We start from the raw sequence: 20,247 nt of genomic DNA, 5'->3' as shown, positions 1-20,247 counted from the left end.
GGATCTTGGCTCCCTGTTGAGAGTGGACTGAGGCTGTACAGGAGCAGCTGGAGAGGAACCACAGGGGTGAGTTAGACGAGAAAAACATCTCTGCATGTGTTGCACTTGTGCATTCCCAGACCTGCTGGATGATCCCTGGAGGGAGCAAATGAGTAAACTGGACCCAGAATGCCAGAAAGCACCACTCTGGCTGAGCCAAGGGCTGAACTGTTTCCTCAGCAGTGAGGATGTTGCTGTGCTACAGTTACATCTGAAATAATACTCATGGGTTTCCAGGCATTGATCCAGCATGGCTTGCAGGTCTCAGGCCTGGGAAATAAGCTTGAATGGTTATAAAAGGTATAAATTACTTTAAATTAATCATTGATTTAATCCATCTCTCCAGAAGCTGAGATCACCATGTTACTGAATCATGAATAAGCTGCAGTTGGATACAGAACTGCTTGAGAAATGCACATACTCAGTACTTTGGCTTCTTGCTCTTTCTGTGAAGCATATACCATCTCCCACTGAGATGAGTAGGTGTTGTACAAGCCCCAGCAGTGAGCAGAAAATCTCACAGGGAAGTAGCAGTGCACTTTCAATCCACCCAGCATCAAATTGCACCCATTTGAACACACAGAGGAGCTGACAGAAGATTCCTCCCCGGTGAGTTTGGGATGGGGGGAATGTTTGCCTCTAATTTTATAAAATGGGGGTAAATGTGACAAAAACCCAGGTGAGCCTGTGATCCTTCTGTGCCTGGGCATGCCCTGAGCAGTGCCTGGCATAGAGAAGGGATCAGCTTCCTCGTGGGCAAGCTGGTGGGAAAAGCCTGGAGACAGAGAAGATGTGGAGCTCTTGATAAGGTGAGGCTTGTAAGGAGGATGGAGGCCCTGGAGAAGATGTTGAGACCGTCTGATGAGCTTCTTCCCTGCCAAAGCAGTGCTGACTTCTCTTGTAGGCAACCTGGCAGCTGCAGCAGCAGGGGGGAAGGCTGGGGACACATACAAGGAAGTGCCCCCACAATTTCACTGGGGGAAAGACGACAGCAAGGAGATGGCTAGAAAACTGGCTAAGGGAGCATCAAGGAGCAATAAGGGAGATGCTTAATTATTTACAGACCATCAGATATGGCAAGTCGTTAAGTTACTGCACTTAATGAGGTAGCAGTTTTTGTGAGCAGCCTCCTTTCAGCACTCCGCGTGTGTGCTCCGGGCCCATCTTGAGTGCAAAGGAAAACACATCAGCTGAAAGCTCTCTCCGAGGTACTTAATGAGGCGCCCCTCGTTAGCTGAATCTCTAGAGCCGGCTCCGTGTATGCTCCCAGCCTGGTGATCCCACGGATGCTGCTAACACAGTTCAGTCAGTAATTGGAAGGGGATGGGAGTGTGCAGAGTCAGATCCTGAAAAGAGATCTGAAGAGAGAAAAGCAAGTCTGCATGGAAACCAGCACCAGTCATTAGGAAAGGGGTTTCTTTGGTGGAGATAAACTCTGTGCTGGCTGGGCAGGAACTGCAGATCAGAACTGAAAATGAATGCTAAGCAGAAGCTCAGATGCCCATCCCTGTCTCTGAGGAGGGAGGGAACGTTCAGTTCTCATCTGACCAGAAAGACAGAGGAATGCTTCCATAACCCCCTGTCCTCTTTTAGATAAATTAATGATCAGTTAGAGAGCACACGTAAAAGATGAGGGGGAACCTTGTGTTCAGAGGAGACGATTTCACTCCTTCTAAAAAACAGTCATTCAAGTTCTTCCCATTAGTTGGGTTTATTTATTTTTCTTTCTCTTCCTTAATCAAGTTTGCAGCATCTCAGGCACTTCAGAAAAACAGCTGGTGAACTCATCCTGTATCCAAACACACGGCAGTGTTTTTAGGGCAATCTCTGACTTGCTGGGCATGAGAAAATTGTTGCAAATCCACCCTGGCTTCATTAGGTCCTGCAGATCTTTCCCCAGCAGTTTGCTATAGCACTAACCACCTCCCCCGGTCAAGCCAGCCCCAGCCAGGCTTTCTCTCCCAGCTGCAGCCTCTTACCCTCAGCCTCAGCTGCTGCTTTGTTTATTGCACAGTTTGATTTTCAAGATGTTGGACATACAGACCATTTTTTCCCCTTTGCTTTAAGTGGTGGTGAGTGATTCTAGACACCACTTCTACTGCCCAAGGAATAGACAAACAGTGACTCCTCACACAGACAGGTTAAGTGTCCTTACTCTCTTTTTACAAACGATTTAGTAAGAAAAAGAGTGAAACCTTTATCTTCTGCAGACCTTAGAGAAGGTGAGTGCTCAGCTGATGGCTGCCAGTCCTCTGAGTCGTGGGATGGGATGGGATGGGATGGGATGGGATGGGATGGGATGGGATGTTCACAGCATCTTTGCAGTTATGTTGTGACTCTGGACGTTGCACAAGCTCTGGTTAGCCTCTCCACCGCAGTTTCCTACCCTGACAAATGTGTGTATCCCCATTCCCCTGTCCTCTTTCAGACAGAAATCCCTGACATCTGTGTGTTTATGTAGCACCTGGCACATAAACACACATTTAGTCCCTGATCTCTGTGGAAGGGGCGAAATGTTAGTGTTACAAAAAGCATACTGAAAGGTGATGAGGGAAGGGATGTCCAGCTCTGACCACATCTGTGGTACTAGAAAAGTGCTCCTTTAAAGCAACATCTGCTTTCAATAGCACTTTGATTTCTCAGCTCTACACTTCTTGCTAGTGGATGTCAGATTTAATCAGAATTTCCCATTATCCTGGTAGTGATGACAGCTGAGTGCCTTGTGGTTAATTCTTACCTCATCTGCATCTCTGGGTGAGGAGTTAACAGGGTCTCAGTGACGCTCAAGGCAGCTTTTCCCTACCTGCAATGTCTGTATGTGGGATGGGAAAGGGAAATAGTGCAATTTCAGTGACTTACAAAATTAAACATCACTAAACCATGTCAACAGAAAGGTGCCTCTGTCTAGCTCTTGTCCTGCCCCATCAGTTATTCACTCAGCTGCAGTGGGTGAGCAGTGCTTCCCTGTATCTGCTGGCAGAGCCACAGCCTGAGGGTGCTCACCCAGGTCCCACTGCTCTGAACCCATCGACACCAGCACCTGCTGACACCTCTCTGAAGTGATGTGTGCTGGAGGAGAGAGGTATGCCTCCTAATTTATCTGCTATGGATCCCATCAGTCTGTAAGTGGTGTGGTGGAACAGGACCCTCTGTTTTGTGCCAGTTGCTTAAAAGAAAAAGTTCAGTTGTCTCGAGGGCAAACACTGGTGACTGCTCTTTGCAGGAGGTGCAACTTGTTTGATTTGGGTTCTTCATCTCTCTCTTCAGCCACTGTAAATAAAACTCTGCAAGGGTTATATGACCATACTGCTGCTTTCTGCTGAGGATCTTTTTCCAGAGCCTGATGAATCAATCATGCATGAGCTGCCATAGTTCTCATGGCACAAGGGGTTTATTTTCCTTCTCTGGACCCTGCTTGTGAAGGCAAAAAGATCCTGCTCTTGAAGGCATTAAGCTGTATGTCTACCACATGCAGCTTATCTCAAACCTGTGAGCAGCAGCTTCTCCCTCTGGGACCAGTGGGTAGTTATGGGGTCTGATGAGGGGGGTGTGCTTCTCTGTGTCTGCTCCAGGCAAACACAGAACTTCTGCTCTGAGAACTGAATCCATCCTGACAGCAGGTACTTTGAGGGAGAGGAGAAGCTGCTCAGGGTGTCCGGTGATGATGCTGGGAGGGCTGTGTAGGAACAGAGAGGCAGAAAGATTAAGTGTATTAGGACAGAGGCTTTGTGGCAGAGCTAACGAGTTGGAGTCAAGTGCTTTAAACAGATGCTTCCCCAGGCTCTGTGTAAAATAAAACTTGTGCAGGCACAATGGTGCTAGGCAATGTTTGACGTGATGACCTTATAATCACTTCATTTGAGGATGTGATTAACGATGTGTGCTATGCCATGTTATAACTTGATATCCCACATGGAGGCCACAGACATCTGCTCTGTTCCAGAGGGTAAATATTCTCAAGGCAGCATCCTACAGACCTTGTTCAAAGCTTGCTGAAGTAACTGCAACAACTTCCATGAAGTTTTGTGGGATCTGGCTAACCCACAGAAGGATCCAAGCAGTCAGGTTTTTTCCTTCAACCTGCAGTTGAGGAGAGGGGATACCCATTGGAAATGTTTCCAGACCTTCACAGAAGGACTTCCAGTTCTGACCTTTAATTTTCACTTAATTCTTGCTTATTTTGCTGCTCTGAAGAGTTAAAGACTTGCCTTGTGAAGAGTTCTGCTGTTGTGCTGCAGAATGAGCCATGAGGGGCCTGAAAGTTTTTGCAAGTCACAAAAGCTTTCAAGAGATCACACCTGTGTCCAAGCTCTTAGATATTTTGAAGGGACATGAACTATATCACCTTGAAATTACTTTTCTGCCTGTATTTCCTGGTCTTATCATCCCTGTAGACTTTGTGTTGCCTTGTAAAGCCTCAGTCCTTGGGTGAAGATTGTTGGATGTGAAACAAAAGCATCAGCTCCCTAAGCAGTGACAGACTGATCAAGGACATGTCTTCTCTTCAGACAGAAACACCATCTGTTCATGATGTTGAGTCTGACATCCCTCAAAGTTAGATTTTCCAGGAATCCAAACTGGCAAGAGCAATGTGATTTGTGCTGCTGGTAATTAGTACCTCTTGTGGTCTGGTGTGCTACAGGTTGACCATCAGGTGGATATAAGAGGCATAAATTAAGTCTCTTTTTGTTATCTCACAAAGGGACATCAAATCTGTTCCAAAGGGGGTTTGGTCTCCATGTCTGGGGGCAGTTTGAATTTGGAAAGCTATAATTCATCTTGTGGTGCTGCTTCCATTGCCTTGGCAGCTCCAGTGCAGATCCCATGCATTGGTGTATTCTTCCTGGAAAAGAAAGGAAAGACAAAACTATTAGAGTGTGTAATATGTAACATACCGCGTACAAACTACAATATACAAAGCAAACTCTGATTTCAGTTAATGAGGAGCCAACAGTCCTTCAACTAAAATCTCTACCAGCACTTCTTTCAGAGAGGAAGATGGAACACTGAAGTCTCTGATGAATGGCATTTGAAATCATGAGGGAGAGCTGCTGATGGGCACACTGTGTGGTTTTGTCTCTTCCAGATCAACTACACCTTGGTGAGATTTGGTCAGCAGAGAGATCCACGATATGGGGAGGGATCAGAGAGGAAAATGAACTGGGTGCTTGACTCCTGGGAGAATAAAGCCACATAACTTCAAGTCTGCTTTTCCAGTGATGCTGCTTGCTAATTAGGTTGTCAGTGAGACACTGAGAATTAAACAGAGAAGACATAATCCTCCCTGCCAGATAATTAAAAATATTTGCCCCTTGCTGATAACTGACCCGCTGATTTCCTCCTGTTTGAGAAAGCTTCATAAAAAATTACTGAACTGTTTGTGTAATAGGACAGCCCCTTGCACAGATGTTTCCTGTCTGCTAACTTTCCAGTGTTTTGAGAAGGTGTCACAGGAAGGAGAAACTTGTTTGAGATTCTGGAAGGCTGTTTTGTTTGTTTGTTTGTTTGTTTGTGCAAAGTGGAAAATGAGTGCTCTACAGGCACATGGTGAGGAGCTGCAGCAGCCTGAGGAGATCCAGCCTGGTGAGCAAATACAGGTATTCTGCCTACAATCTTCAGCTGAAATGGTTAATTAGGAGTTAATTGAGCCCTGCTCTAAGGGGGCTGATGGACAGTATGAGAAGCCATGGGCATGGGAATATCTGCTGGTGGAATTGGGGACAGCTGGCCCAGATGCTTCTGGTCATGAAGACAGTGCTGACTGTGGTGAGAGAGCTCCTGGGAAGAGAAGAGTAAAAGCAGGAATCATCCCTGCTGAGATGCACTGAGTACATTGGATATTGCAGTTGTACTGAGGGAGACTAGGCATGAAGTGTGCCTGCCAGGTCTCTCTGATAAGAAAAGCCACTCTGGGACTATATTCAGAAAAAACCCAAAAGTTTCACCCTGATGTAGGAACAGTCATACTGGACTAGGTAAAATAATCTACCTTACCTATTATTTTGCCTCAACAGCTCTCAATAACAGATTGAGAAGGACAGATTAGAAGGACAGTGGCAAACCTAGAGCAAGCTTTCCTCCTTAGGTCATTCCCAAAGAGAACATGGCGAGCCAGAAGCTGCAGCTGGTCTGCTGTGTTTAACAGGTCCAGTTGTATCTGTGTTCTGAGTCTGAGAACATTAATACTGGTGTTCTCCACAGTAGAGTCCTGTGATTTTAATTACACATTGTGCAAGGAAATGTCTCCTTCGTGGGTTTAAATCCCCTGCATAGTAATTTCACAGCTGCCTCTAAGAATGACAAATACTAATCTTTTTTTTGCCTCCTTCATTATGTACTTGATGTTGTAGACATTAAGCATTGCTGCAGAAATTGACCTTTCTCCCTTCTGAAGTGCCAGAGGCACCACAGAACCATGAGAAAGGGAGGATTCTGCCACAGCACAAACTTTCAGACAGACATGGTGGCATTCAGAGCTGGTTTGGAGCAACAACAGATTCAGTCTGGCATTACCTTCCCTTAAGAGGCAATTAAACTGTAAACTCACAGAGAAGTGCCAGTTCTGGAGATCTCATGGAAATCTGCAGGGGGACGTTTCTGCAGTGACCTTTGTCTAATGATCTTATTAAGGGCCATAAACTTCCAGCCATTCTCTGTCTCCCACACACTCCTGTGTGATGGGCATGGTTCAGCTGGCAGCAGCATGGGCTGCTGCATTTTGGTCCTGTCATGCTGAGGAATTGGGCTGTTGGCATGCTGCTGTTCTCATTAGTGTGGATGCTGCTCATGTGCTTTCACTCGAGTGTGAGTCCCAAACAAAATCCTTTGAAACCTCCATGGATCATTCTCACCCTTCCCACCATTTTCAGTTATTCTTGCAGAGAGAAACCTCACATAACCAGTGTGTTTTATGAGGGCTTCATATGTGGTAGACATCATCCTGACCTGCTCCAGGTAAGGAGATGGTGGCACTGAAGCCCAGCTTTTGTGGGTGCAAGAGTGCTCGAGACAGATTTCTTAGTACTGAAACCAGAGTCAGGAACTGACAGTGGGAAAAGGCACACAGGCAATGTTCCTCACATTCAAAAATTTCTGACTTCAGCTAATTTCTGAATTCAGCAGAAGCAGGGAACAAACAGCTTCTCCCAGAGGAATATAATTTCTAGTCAGCTGAGAGCTGGGATCTTTCCTCTAAAGAAGGCAGGGCTTCCCAATTCCTGGCAAGTTTAAAACTAGAAGCCATCAGTCTGGCAAAACCCCCTTGGCAAATCATGAATGCTCATGAGCTATCAAAGCTCTGCAAGGAAATGAATCTGCTCTGATTTATACCAGTGGGAAATCTAGCCTTTAATTTTAGTTCTTGAATTAGCAGTTGTTTTAATCACATGAACGCAGTCTGCCAGGTTGTCAGGGCCACATATGCGAAACACAGAATTATTGTTTCAGTGGAGCTCGAAATATGCAGTGTTTCAAGAAAGCATTTTTATTGGGTTTATGGTCCATTAAGCAGAAAGTGTGATGGAGAGACATGCAACAGCAAAACAGAAGCAGGAGCAGCCTTCTTCATCACTGCTTTGAGCAATTAGGGAACAACTCACAGGTCATTCAGTATTAATTGGCCTCCTTTGGAGCTTGAGTGCTTTATGAATGCTATTACACAACTTGATAGCATGGGCTCGAATCAAAGACCCTGATAGTCTCTTTCCCTCTGACATCCACTGTTCCTACATAAACAGGGCTTATTCAACTGCTTCTGTTGAGCTCTGTGGAGTTACACCAAGAAAGAGTTCAGTCATTCCGATTTCTACCCAGCAACAGTCAGCAAACACTAAACACCAGTTCTGCCACATGTGGAATTGTCTCTCTCAGATGTGCCAGAGGGAGATTTCTCCAGAATATCTTCCATTCTGAGCTTCATGTTAGGAGTCCAGGGAATCCCTAGAGGAGACACTGTGTCTCTGGAGAGATCTGAAATGAGATTTTGCAGTTATTTCTTTCTATAGGCCCAGGCAGTCAACACATCTGATCAGCACTGCTTTTCTGACACCCTCCTGCCCCCTTGCTCAAACAGTGCAATGTGCTGTTGGCTTTACTCAAGCTAAGGACAAAACAGAGTTGTCTTCCTTGGCAGAGATGGAACCCCTTTCTGCAAAGCTTGTTTTTGCCTGAATTTCTAGGATGACCTGCAAAGTGAAATGCAATATGGTGCAGTAGAGGATGCTGCTGTATTAAGAATACTCAGGCTGGAGTGGTGCCTAGAGAATAGAGAGAAGTAAGTGTTCATTCCTTTTCAGTGATTTATCTCTTTGACCTTTGTTTTTCACCATCTTTGTTACCTCTCTACTTCTCTCTCAATGATGAAAGCAGTAATTCAAGATGTTCAATCAGCTCCAGCCTGGTTTCCAAAGGGTTCTTCTGCAATAAATTGGAGAGGAGTCTCTGTTCAGCTGTTGCTGGCAGCATCCAGGCTGGTTTCAGCAGGTGTGGGCACGGAGAGCAGATGAGGACATGTGAGTGTCAGCACCTCTTCATCTGTGGGTGGATTATCTACACTCCATCCAGTGCATAAGTTGCAGTTTGCTGTGTTTCCTGTGGTTACCAACTCCACAAACAGACAGAGGTTGGCTTCTTAATATGGGAGTTAAGGTTTTGGCTGTGTTTGCAACAGAGGTCTAGCATTAGGTGTGGTTTTAGTTTAAGTGCCTTTAAGTGTACCTGAGATCTGATTGCCACTTGAAACATCAGTTTTGCATCTGGGGAGGTTTTTCTCTTAATTTGCCAGCCCCCACACCCTGGACGTTCCACCTCTAGAGGTCCTGGCTCAGCACCCCTCACTGCCGGCTGCCCAGCAAAGACTCCCTCCCGCATCCCTCCGTCATCCCTCCAGCATCCAAAGGCACCGCACACCAGCTGTAATTTTTTTTTTTTTTTAATCGTAACGTGCGTTTCAGACCTCTTGTGTTTGAGAGATCCGTGCCTCGCTGCAGCATCGAGAGCCTACATCCTATTCCTTGGCATTTGGCGGTGTCTCCCCTTTTCCCCTGCGGCGGCCGCGCTGGGGCTGACCCTCGGTGTAGAGGCGATCCTGGGTTTTTCCTCTCCCTAGGGGGAAAAAAAAAAAAAAAGGGAGCTGTTCTGCTCCGGGCACCTCTGTGAGCTGAAGGGGGCGGGAGCTGCAGCCTTGAAGTAAGAAAAGGAAGAAGGGAAAGGAGCGGGGAGAGGGTGAGCGGTGCCGGATAGCGGGGCGCGGTGGGCTGAGCCTCGCTGGGGACCGCGGGTTCGTTCGAGGAGGAGGAGGAGGCGGGAGAGGATGCGGCGGGGCAGGGATGCTGCGCCTAAACCCCCTCTACCTGAGGAGAACAGCATCATCCTCCGAGGGGAAGGACGAAAGTGGGGAGAAGGCGGCCGAGCTCGCACAGAGCCTGCTGAGCTCTTCCGAGGACTGCCCGCCTGACACCCCAGCAAAGTTTCCGGACCTCGGTGACGAGAGGGGAGGAGGGATGTGAGATCCTTCTCCTCCCAGCGCACAGCTGGGCTTCCACTCCTGGCATTGCTGGGACTAGCCATGGCTTTGTCATCCCGGACCGAAGGGTGAAGGGGAGACCCGGGGCACCCGTTCTCTCCATCGCTTTCCCTGGCTCCACGTTCCAGCCCAGGTGAGTGTTTTCCCCTTCCAGACACCGAGGCTCTCTCTGGCCCTGACGGAGAGTTTTTCAGCACTTTGACTAGGAAAAAAAAAAGTCTTATGCTTCTCCTGGTAGCTAAAGAGTGCGTGCCTGTGTGTTTGTGAGCGTGCCTGTGTGCAGGGGGTGGTTGTAGCTGTCTGACTGCAATTTCTGTTTGCTGATCACATTTGTCATTATTTTGCTGTGCCATCACACCTCTAGAAAGGAGACTCATCTGGAGTCTGACAAATATTTTGGTTGTGCTGTTGCAATGAGATGGTGTGGAAGGATGACAGCTCGATCCCCCTCACGACAACTAAGAGGAAAGCATGCTTAGCTGTACACGCTGCTGGCGCTGCTGGCATGGCTTTAGAGGCTCCTAAAATGCTGGATGAATATGTCAGCATGCCCTTTGAGCTCTAGGAAGTCTCAGAGATATGGATGAAAGTCTCTCTTTGCCCCCCTGAGAATATAGGAAGGGATGGGTATTCCCCTGGAAGGAATCACTATAGCCTCTGGATTTCCATCATGCTAGCTTGGATATGCAGCTTTTATTCTTACATAGCAGTGCTTGCAGTAGTGCATTTCAAGCTGAAATGTTGTTTGGAGAAGAAACCTACACTCCAACCCATAAGAAAAGAACCCATAAGAAAAGAACCTGTTACAAACAAAGAGCCCAAATAGAACTTTTTCCAATCCTGATGGAACAGAAGTCGCTCATTATAATTTGGCTGGAAAGTTGGTCGTTTTTTCAAGCCATTGATTTTGCTGAAGTGAAAGGTAAAAGCTGCCAGAGACCCTCAGGTATGTCAGCAGTGGCAGTTGACCTACATCAGTATATTCTGGTGTCTGAGATGGGCATGGAGAAGGACTCTGACCCTATAACCCACAGCATTAACCTGTGCTTTAGGAAATGACAGGAGAGCAAAGATGCTTTTGCTCTACATGACAATCAGAATAAACATGGACTTTGTGTTGTTGCAGGCATTTATTAGGTAGAGAACAGCACAAGGCATTCTGTGGCTTTGGTTTGTTTTTTGCTTTATCTTCCACTGCTCCGCTGGCTTTCTCATCCCCATGTCATCTGGTTTTCCAACTGGAATCCCTTGTGTATAATCCCTGATGTTTCCCATGGAGATGAAGGAAAAAGCAAACAGTGATCTACTTTCTGAATGTTTCCAGTCTCTCTTCTATGTGCTGTTGGTTGCCCTGGGGTGTGTGTGCAGGTCATGTCCCAACTCCATGCACCTCAAGCCTGTCTTCCAAGATCTTCTGTCCCCAGGCTCATGGAAAAGGTTCCACTTAGGATCTCCAGTGAGTCCATTGCTTTCTGCTGGGAAAGGTCTGTTACCCCACATAGCTGCTCCAAGCGAGGGAGGATACGAAAGAAGTTTTGTCTTGGACATAGCATGGCCAGAACACTTATGATGCAGCTATAGAAAGGGTGTGATAAGCCCCAGAATTGCTCACACAGTTTAAATGAGATCTCAGCCCTGACTCCTTTCTTCCCTTGTCACTTACCAGGAGGCAGATAGCAGCTGTTTCCTGAGCAGTCACTTGGCACAACCTGCCAGCTGTCTGCCTGTCTTATGGGGGCCCAAGGAGTAGCCAATGCCTCCTCCAGTCAATCTGCAGTGTGAGAGATCTCAGTCCTTTCCATTCCACATCCCTATTTCTGTACTGTAGATCTGGTCCCCTCTCCTTCTATGAACAACCATGAATGCCCGGAAAGCTGATGGTGCCTGAACCCATCCTGAGCTCAGCTGGGTCATCCTCTCATGTCATTTATCCTTCTGGAGTGGATCTGTGGTTCCCTTTTACCTGTTGGGGTGAGCTGTCCTTGGATGGACTGCCATGATTTATCACTGTCAATGGTGTTCAAATGAGCCTCTTCTCCTCCTCCTCCCCTGTTACTGCCTGGCCACGTCCAGTGAGGATTTTGCCCAAGCTTAATCCCCTACATTCAGGATTCTGTAATGTTGACCAAAAATTGCCAGGTAGAGAAAATAAGCTACCAAGGACCATGCTGGGTGATACCACTGTAGCCTTGAAAGCAGCCAGAAACCAGCATGGTCTCTTTAGAGTGATCACAGGTGACTACTGAGAGATCCGAGGGGCAACAGGTTGAAACTCCTCTTGAAAATCTGTCTCAGTGGGAGCCTGACCTCTGGTGATGCCTTGCCTAGGAGTCCAGGCAGCCAGCTTAGTAGTGCATCCCACTGGAGCCCAGCAACCCTGATAGCTGCCTGGCTCTCTCAGGAGGGGGAAATCTTTCAGAGTGGAAGCAGGTGAGAAGTCAAGAGGAGGAAACCTGGTGGAGCGAATCTGTGATGCGATTTAACCACGAGAAGCCACACAGTTCCCTGGTGAGCACTTTGCAGAGGGAGAATGCAGGAGGAATGGCCACACTGGGGTGTCTGCAGCCTCTGTGTGTGAAAGGTTCAGAGTGGCATTCGCAAGAGCTGGTCTGCAAACAGTGTCTGTACGTGTGTCTTTAACCAGAAGCTATCTTGCTGCTGGTCCAGGGTTGCTGAAGGAGGCAGAATCAGGGCTCCAGCTCACATCAGCATGCCAGGGTTCCCAGGCAGAACAAAAGGACACTGCTAGGGAAACACGCATATGTGTTAACCTGGCTAATGGAGAAATTACCCCTTCTCCCTTGTGCACTCTGAGTTTCCTGAAAAATCTTTGCCTGCTGAGAGATCCCTTCCCAGTCATGTATCCCTAGATGAGGAAGGATTTAATCTTTTCATGCACCTGTCCCTCTCAGCTCCAGCCGATGTCTCACTGAATATGAACTTCGCTTGAAGTTCACTGCTGCACTCATTCAGCTCTAAACAACAGCCCAAGCCAAGGAAATCAGATATGACACCCAATAAAGCAGCAGAGAGCTTTGCCTCAGCTAGAGGTGCTGGACAATTTTATAACCTAGGAAACATGTTGAAAATGCCTGGCTGATCTCACTGGCACGTTTCAGGGTGATGGGTGATGGTTTATTGTTTGGTTTGTTGGTTTTATTTTTTTTTAATTTAGTGGGTGTAGACTGTTAATAGCACAACAGTGATTCTTGGCTCTTGCAGTAGAAACTGCGTGGTATCAGCTTTCTGCTGACAACACTTTTGAAAGGGATTTGACAGCAGAAGGGGGAAGAAGCTAGGGAGCTAGACAGGGGAGCAGGAGAGAGCAGACCACTGCTGTTTGCCATCCGGCTGGGAAGAGAAATGCTCTCCTGCCTGTAAAATCAAAGGCATCACCAGCAAACTGCAGACAATTTGGCTTCTGGCAATTTGACTTTCCAGTGAAGTACAGCAAACACAAAGCCAGCTCTTATCAAATCCAATATCCTTCTCCATGGAGAAGCTGCTACTGTCAGTCAGGGCTGTGTGTTCCTGCCTTGGGTCCTAGACCGATCCACCCACAGGCTCTTTTTCAGCTTCATCATCTCAGTTTCCATGAGCCTCCATCCAGGAGCTGGTGTTGCTCGTGCACAAACCTTATTCAAGCTCAGGTTTACGGTTGCTGAGGCAAACAAGCTTCCTGGTCCCCTTCTGTGGGATCTCCTGTGATCACACTGAAGATGATGTGATTCATGGTAGAAAGCATGGTCCAGCTGACAAAACACACACATTTGAATCCTTTTATTATAGACTTCTATGACTGACAGTGTGTTATTCAGTACCTGTGGATGGCATCATCCATATGGATAGCCAAGCACATTGAGCACACTGGGCTCAGTGCTCCAGGCTGAGGGTGACTGCATGTGGCCACCATGGTCAGGGAGAGCCCAGACTTGAGAGCAGGCTTGGATTTGTGCTTAGTTGCTGGCACGAGCAAAACCTGGAGAAGTTGCTGGGGGAAAGGTGCCTTTGGTTCACTGCTCTGACAGCTGCATCTTCTTTGTTCCTCTCCAGGGATTTCCAGGCAGGAGGAGACCGGAGCTAGCCTTCTCATCACAGCATACACCCCCTGAGGATTGAAGTGACCTCTGAGACCCATCTCAACATGTTCAGCGAAAAGAGCAGCGCCTCTTTGTCCCAAAAACCCATTCAGAAAAAGACCCGGCCTCAGGGCCTCCCCTCCCCTGCTCTCTGCTGCGCTTGCGGACTTTGCATCATGCTGGCAGGGATCAACATCACTTTAGTGGGAGCATTTGCCTTTGGGACCTTCCTCCCTGTGAACAACCCTCCCATCATCATTGGACCCATCCTGTTGGTGGTGGCCTTCACGTTCTTCGGTGCCTGCTGCATCTGCAGCCGGAGGCCCCCCGCTCATGGGGCCAGGAAATCCAAACCAGGTTCCAACACTGGGCTCATCAAACCTGGCAACACAGCCTTTGAAATTGAAACTAGTGAGCACACGGTGCAGGATACCACTGCTGTTCAGCTGAGCCCCACAAATTCCCCCATCTCCTCCAAAAAGTCCACACCGGTTCATGAGAACGCCAAGACTTGCAAACTCTTCACCATGGAAGGCAACGGGCCAGTGGCCAAATACACCACAGGAGGAGAGGCCATACAGCTCAACTTGCCCAGGGACCTGGCTGCATCCTAAACCCAGGCAGAGCCTTTGTCAGCAGCCAGCCAAACGCTGCCGTGGGTGGGCTGGAAAACCCTGGTGTACCATCAGTCAGAGGTGTGGGGAAGGTGCTTGTGAAAAGCCAGTAGACAGTCAGGTCTCTCTGGACCAATTTAAGGGAGGAGGATGCAACAGCTGAAAAAAAATACAGATTTTTGCTGAAACACGCCCATTATATGTTTTTAAAATAAAATTGATAATGATGTTGCCATGAAAAGATGACTCTGAGTTCCTGGAAATACACTGCCTTTTTTTGGGGAGCAGATAGGAAGAGGGGAACGAATTGATTTGTCTAGTTTAACGTGGAAATGTGATGGTTGGAAGAAGAGGCTACATGGGACTGACAAATGACAGATTTTTCTTCTCAGAAGTGAAGCAATTCTTGGACATAAAAGAAGCAGGAATGCAGTAAATTACAGCTTGCTGCTGCTCAGTCACAAGAAGATTTGAGCATTTTTAGTGCCAGACTTTTTGACAGTAGGGACAAAGCTATGTGTTTGCTATTGAAAAAGCATTGTGAAACAATCTCCCCTCTGTTGAAAATCCCTGCAACATCTTGCCTTCGTCTGGGTGATTTTACCACCCATTCTAAGAGAAGGAATCACAAGGATCACAATTAGCCTTGGTGTTTTCCTCTTTTGTTAATGAGTTTGAGCTCCAGCTGTGCTACTCCACAAAGTATTTATCTTGGAAGGTCAGGCAGGCTGAATCCTGGAGTAACCAGAGACTAACAGGAACCTGCAAATGAAATTTTTGGGCAATGATTATGTACTGAGCGCTAGACAACTTCCTTCCCATATTCTTGTGGAAGGCTGGCCTGGGACACATATCACCTTGGGGCAGCAAGTAGATAGCTGTGTGGACTTCAGTATAGCTGTGCTGGAAGATGGTGAGTGGATCTCATTCCCTGAAGTGACTCTGGGATCCATTACAAGGAGTGGATCTCCTTGCTGCAGGAAACGGGATGCTCAGTGTGCTCATGGGCTTGGAAAGCAATGGGATGAGCTTGCAGATGGGAACTTACTAAGAGCTGTTCTAAGCAAAGACACCCCCTCTGCCCTGGAAAGACCCCAATCTGATGAATTAGTGCTGCAAAGGATTTGTGTTGGGCCACAAGCAGAGCTCTGCATGACCAGGCTGTGAGAGCCACATGACTGGTGTGCTGGTTAAGCGAGGGCACGTGTGGCCGTGGGGGAGCTGCAGAGAAGAGCCTCAGTGCTGTGCAGTCCATGCATGTGGTGTCCTGGTTGCTCTGGGCAGCCACTGTGCAGCTGATGACCCCTTCATGAACTTGGGTAGGATGAGGTTGGATTGAAAAATTCCTTCATGAAAGGGGACTGAACGCTCAGTCTTAATGTGGGTCCTCCTTGAGTGCTGCAACAGTTTGCTGCCTTCAACAGCTCCTTCCACACCAAGTAATTGCGTCTGTGATTTTAGCAGGGCTGGTCTATACTGGCTAGAAGGAGAAAAGGCAGGCTGGGGAGAAGGATATTTGTGTGGGCCTGGGGAGATGTGGGTTCAAGTGTTTGGTGCAGCCTCCAGGTCTTGGGCAACTCGTTTAGTTGTGCTGCCGCTCAGCTCCCTGCCTGTGCCAAAGGGAAAACACCTGCTCCCAGCTCCACTTAAAGCTGCTTTAGAGATGAGCAGCAAGGTTGGTATTAGCACACCTGAGTCTGGAGATTGCTTGAAGGTGGATGAGCCTGTGTGGTCTGATCTCTGCATGATTTCCTTCAGAGCTTGTTCTCATGGTGAGCTCTGCCTCCAGCACTGCCTGCCATCGGCACGCAGGGACTGCTGTGCTGAGCAAAAGGCTCCCGTGATTTTTGTCTGCCCGTGAGTGCTGTAGCAACAGCTTGTTGATGTAGGTTTGATTCCCAGCTTGCCTTTTGGAACAGCAAACAACAGTTTGGAAGTCCTTTAGAGGCTTTTCCCACATGAATGTGGTTACTGCAGCACTTTTCTTTGAGCACTTGGAGCCAAAAAAGTTGGTAAAATCAAGTGGTAACCGTACAGCTCCTTTTTTTATTCACTGAAGGCGTGAAAGCCAAGTCTGGAATGCATACGGGAACCACTCCTTATCACAGCTGCACCATGAAATGCTTCCAGTGATGGACAATACCATGGCTGATCCCATACAAGTCAAAGGCCCTTTGGGCAGGAAAGAGGACAGGAGCAGAATTTTGAGGGGGCCAGTTAGGAGTTTAGTGTGGTTCACTGGCACTGTGGCATCACAACCAGTGCCATGTAGGGAGCCCTGACACAGCCCTAGGACCTGGCACATCCTGTGCTGCCCATACCTGTGCTTTGGCACCACGAAGCCAGTGTTGCTCTGGGAGCTGAAATCCTTGGGATCCAAGAGATAACAACCAGCAGAGATGGAACCTGGGCAAGCAGAGGTGTAGGACGAGTGAGATGCTGATCCCCTGGTGCAGTGGGTCTGTCCCCCAGGCTGTGACCCCAGCTGCCTGCCTGCAGAGCCAGGTGGGCCCCAGAACATCTGCTGCCTTCCTGCCTTTGCCACCTTCTTGTCCTTTGGAATTTCCACGTCTGTCTGTCTGTTCTCCACCTCTGTGACTGGCTGTTACTGATGTTGTTGTGAATCTCGTGCCTCCTTGTGTACCGGGAGACAAGGGAGAGTTTCTTGTTCTCCAAGTCAGCGTTTCTGGTGTGAGTCTTTTTTTTTGAAATTGCTATTTCTGTGTGTGCAACGTGGAATTTGGAAAAGACAGACCCATTAAAATAATTGCACTCAGAAAGCACTTGGCCTGCCTGCTTTTTCAGTCTAACAACCGCCTTCTCTCTTTTCCCTAGACTGTGTGTGCCCCAATCCTGTCTGTATTCATTTTGCCTCGTGCTCCTTGCTCTCCTGCTTGATTTCCTAGAAATGCAAGTAGCTGCAAGGAAAAAAGCATCCCTGAGAGTTCGTACTGCCTCTTGAATGCCACTTTTCCTTGAAGTCCTGGTTGTCTCAACACTAGTCCCACTGCTTAGTCCCACTACTATTGCTTTGACTAACTCAGGAATAGTCAAATTCAGCCTCTTTTTTTTTATTCACGTGTCCATTAACTACCCCTGGGTACCTGAACAGGCCAGGTGTGGATTGTGGGTCTCTAGTTTATCAGGGACACGGGAGGAGCAGGTTTCTGGGCTGGGGTGGGTGAGGACAGTGGGCTGCTCTGACTGAATCTGTGGTGATGGAGGACTGGACTGGATTATTTACCTGATCCCTCCCAGTCCAGGGTATAGATGATATTTAACATAGGGTGCAGGCAAGGGGTGGAAGCTGTATCTGTGTGTGCTTGTGTGTGTGTCTAGGATTGGTGCTGCCACCTTTCCGTGCTCCTTCTGGGCTTAGCCCAACATGGTCTCTTGGAGATGAGTCAAGGAAGGGTAGCACAGCGAGGATAAAGAGGATTTGAGAGCCTTGCAAATTCACCTCGTCAAAGGGCTTCTCTCCCATGTGCAGCCAAGTGATTTGAGACGAGAGGAAATCTCTCCGTTCCAGGCAGGCTGGCTGGTTAAAGACCTGGGAAATGAGCTGGCTAAGAAGGCTCCACTGACAATGTGTGTAAAATGAAAACCTTCTCCCTTCAGAAAGGATTTTTTTATTTGGCCATTAGGAAGAACTCCCTGGAAAGGTTTTTCCTGGTTTTTTTTTTTAATAGTGGGACCAGAGAGAAAAGCACAGAGGAGGGTTTGCTGAGCATCCATTGCCATCCTCCTGGACTTGCAGCCTGTAGTACTCCTGCCACAGCAGCAGCTCGACACTAAGCTGAACCATGAGCTTCTCTCTCCATCTGGAATCATAAACCAGAAATATTACGTGAAATGTAATTAACTTGTTCAAATTTCCAGCCCGAATTTATCTGTGGCTGGTTTATTTCCTTTTATCCTTCTACCAACAATGGCTTTTAACCAAGATACTTTCCTACCTCCTGGAAAATTTTATCCCTGGAACATTTTAGATTTGCTGCAGGTTTCCTAGAGCTTTCCTTTCATTAGGATGAGCTGGCTGACCCCTTTCTCTCCTGTGAAATACTCACCCTTGCCTGGGAGCCCTCATTGCTTATTGCTCTGATTTTGGCTCAGGAGCTCCCTGAATGCTCCTGGACTGCCCTTGTTTTGCAGGACTCACAAGTTTACAGCAAAGTACAAACCTTCCAGGTCTGTCTTGTGCAAGAAATTGGGCATTTTTCCCTGGATAAATCCTGGAAGAGGGAAAAAAAAAGTCCATGAAAGAGCAAAAACGTCCATGAAAATGTGAAATTTCCATTTGCAAAGTCCCTCTGATAAAAAAAAAAAAAAAAAAAAAAAAGAACTTTTATGTCTTTAGTCTCCAGTGAGTCCATAGCAAATGTGCTCAACTTAGAGGTTGAAAAGCTGGTTTTCTCCCACTGTCAGATGCTGTCAGCTCAGCTGAGCTTTCAGAATCCAGGGAAGAGACCCCCAGACACCGCTGGCAGCCCCACTACAACAGGCTCCAGTAAAGGTTTGTATATTTGTTTAAAACTCCTGGCTTTCAGACTGATTACCCCAAAGAGCTCCTCTTTTGAGGTGGCCTCAGAGCAATACCCTGGCCATGTCCCCAGGGTGATGTGAAGCCACAGCAGATGTTCATCCTCTGCAGCAGCACAGCCCTCTAAATGGATTAAGGAGATGGAGCATCTCCCTGGTGTTGCCTTACACAATTTGCTCTCACTCACTTCCTATAGAATCTGGGAGCTTGATTTTTTTAAAATTTTAAAATCAAATGAAAGATCTTTGAGACCTGCTCCATGCAGTCTGGGGGCTTCTGCTGTCCCAGCTGCCCTCACTGCTGACCGGCAGGGAGGAGACCGCTGTTCACCCAGGCTCACAGTGACCACCAGGCTGCAGGAGACAGCTGGACACTTTGCTCAGTCTCATTTACAAAGTTGGAACAGAAGAGATTTTGCTGTTTCCATCAGCAGATCTCCTGCTATTTCTAATCACTCTGTGGGACCTGCACACACTGACATGGCTTTGAATTCTCAGAGCACAGAGACTGTCAGGGCCTGGGAGGACAGATGATGTTTTTCAAGGCATCCTTCCACGCAGAGTCCCCAGGAGTTTTTCTTGGGAGCCCACACTCATCTGGAAATTTTGATTTCTTGAAATTGGCCTGTCCTGAGAAGACACTGGTTCTCATGAGGCTTTTGCCAGGAATAAACTTCCCGGGTTGCAGATGAAATTTCCGATCCGAACACTTGAGAATTGCTCTATTACTCAATCCTCCAGGCACCCCTAAAAAAAGATCTTGTTAAACTCTGTCTCCACATCAGGACCAAACTTCAAAGGCAGCTTCGGGGCCACAGTTCCTTATCAGACCCCCTGTTTTCTGTCAAATTCAAAAAGCCAGATTTCTCTGCAAGAGTGCTTTTAATAAGCCATGCCTCTGGAGGTCTGTGTACCCTCCCAAAACCATCACAGTCTGGGAAACCTTCTGAAACCTTTGCTGGAGTTTCTCACATCCATCTGCTGTGACAGTGAACACAGAGTCATACATAGCCCTCTGGCCTGGTGCCAGATGGATATTTGATGAAGTTTGTTATAAAATCTGACAGAAAAACTATTTCTTTTGCTGGCACACAGGCAGGAAAGAATCTTCCTTTGGAAACAAACCCTTCTCTGTTGTTATCTTGGCATGAGAAATCAGTATTATCTGCGGTTCATCTTTTTATCTCCAGCTGAGCCAGGCAAGCATGATGATGTCATTAGGACCTGCTCCCGTGGCAAGTGTCTGGTGTTTTATCCCTTTTGCTGTTTCTGGGTCTGTGCACTCTCCATTCAGAGGCAGATTCTCTGTGTGGGAAGGATATGCTGCTGGCAAACCCGAGGGGTTTGGCTTCTGCAGCTTCCATAGGGGTGGGCACATCGCTGCTGCCTGCACCCCATGGCTGGTGGTGCAAAGAAGCAGGCAGAGTTGGTTTCTGGTGTAGGAACCTTTCCC

General features: G+C 47.6%; 1 protein-coding gene across 4 annotated transcripts; it reads left to right on the top strand.

The window, feature by feature from the left end:
• Window positions 1-549: 549 nt before the first annotated feature.
• Window positions 550-17,035, top strand: TMEM275 (transmembrane protein 275). 4 transcript variants are annotated; one of them, XR_007627800.1, is made up of 2 exons: window positions 550-648; window positions 5,030-5,421. XR_007627800.1 is itself a non-coding variant. In XM_050307308.1 (2 exons), the coding sequence occupies exon 2, from the start codon at window positions 13,707-13,709 to the stop codon at window positions 14,253-14,255; it is 549 nt and encodes a 182-aa protein (XP_050163265.1). In that variant the 5' UTR covers window positions 589-648; window positions 13,616-13,706; the 3' UTR covers window positions 14,256-17,035. The 4 variants fall into 4 exon arrangements, 2 of the variants coding, with proteins under 2 accessions (XP_050163265.1, XP_050163264.1); XM_050307308.1 differs by lacking the exon at window positions 5,030-5,421 and adding an exon at window positions 13,616-17,035 and having other exon boundaries at window positions 589-648; XR_007627801.1 differs by lacking the exon at window positions 5,030-5,421 and adding an exon at window positions 4,434-4,577 and having other exon boundaries at window positions 600-648.
• Window positions 17,036-20,247: the final 3,212 nt, after the last annotated feature.

The sequence above is a fragment of the Myiozetetes cayanensis genome, unplaced genomic scaffold (genome assembly GCF_022539395.1).
Source record: "Myiozetetes cayanensis isolate MyiCay16 unplaced genomic scaffold, myiCay2020 scf12, whole genome shotgun sequence".
NCBI lineage: Eukaryota > Metazoa > Chordata > Aves > Passeriformes > Tyrannidae > Myiozetetes > Myiozetetes cayanensis.
Note: the sequence above shows the minus strand (reverse complement) of the source record. Positions and strands in the feature narration are given on the sequence as shown.

Excerpts from the sequence above, each read along its gene's own strand:
- TMEM275 (XM_050307308.1), top strand. The coding sequence starts at position 13,707 with ATGTTCAGCGAAAAGAGCAGCGCCTCTTTGTCCCAAAAACCCATTCAG.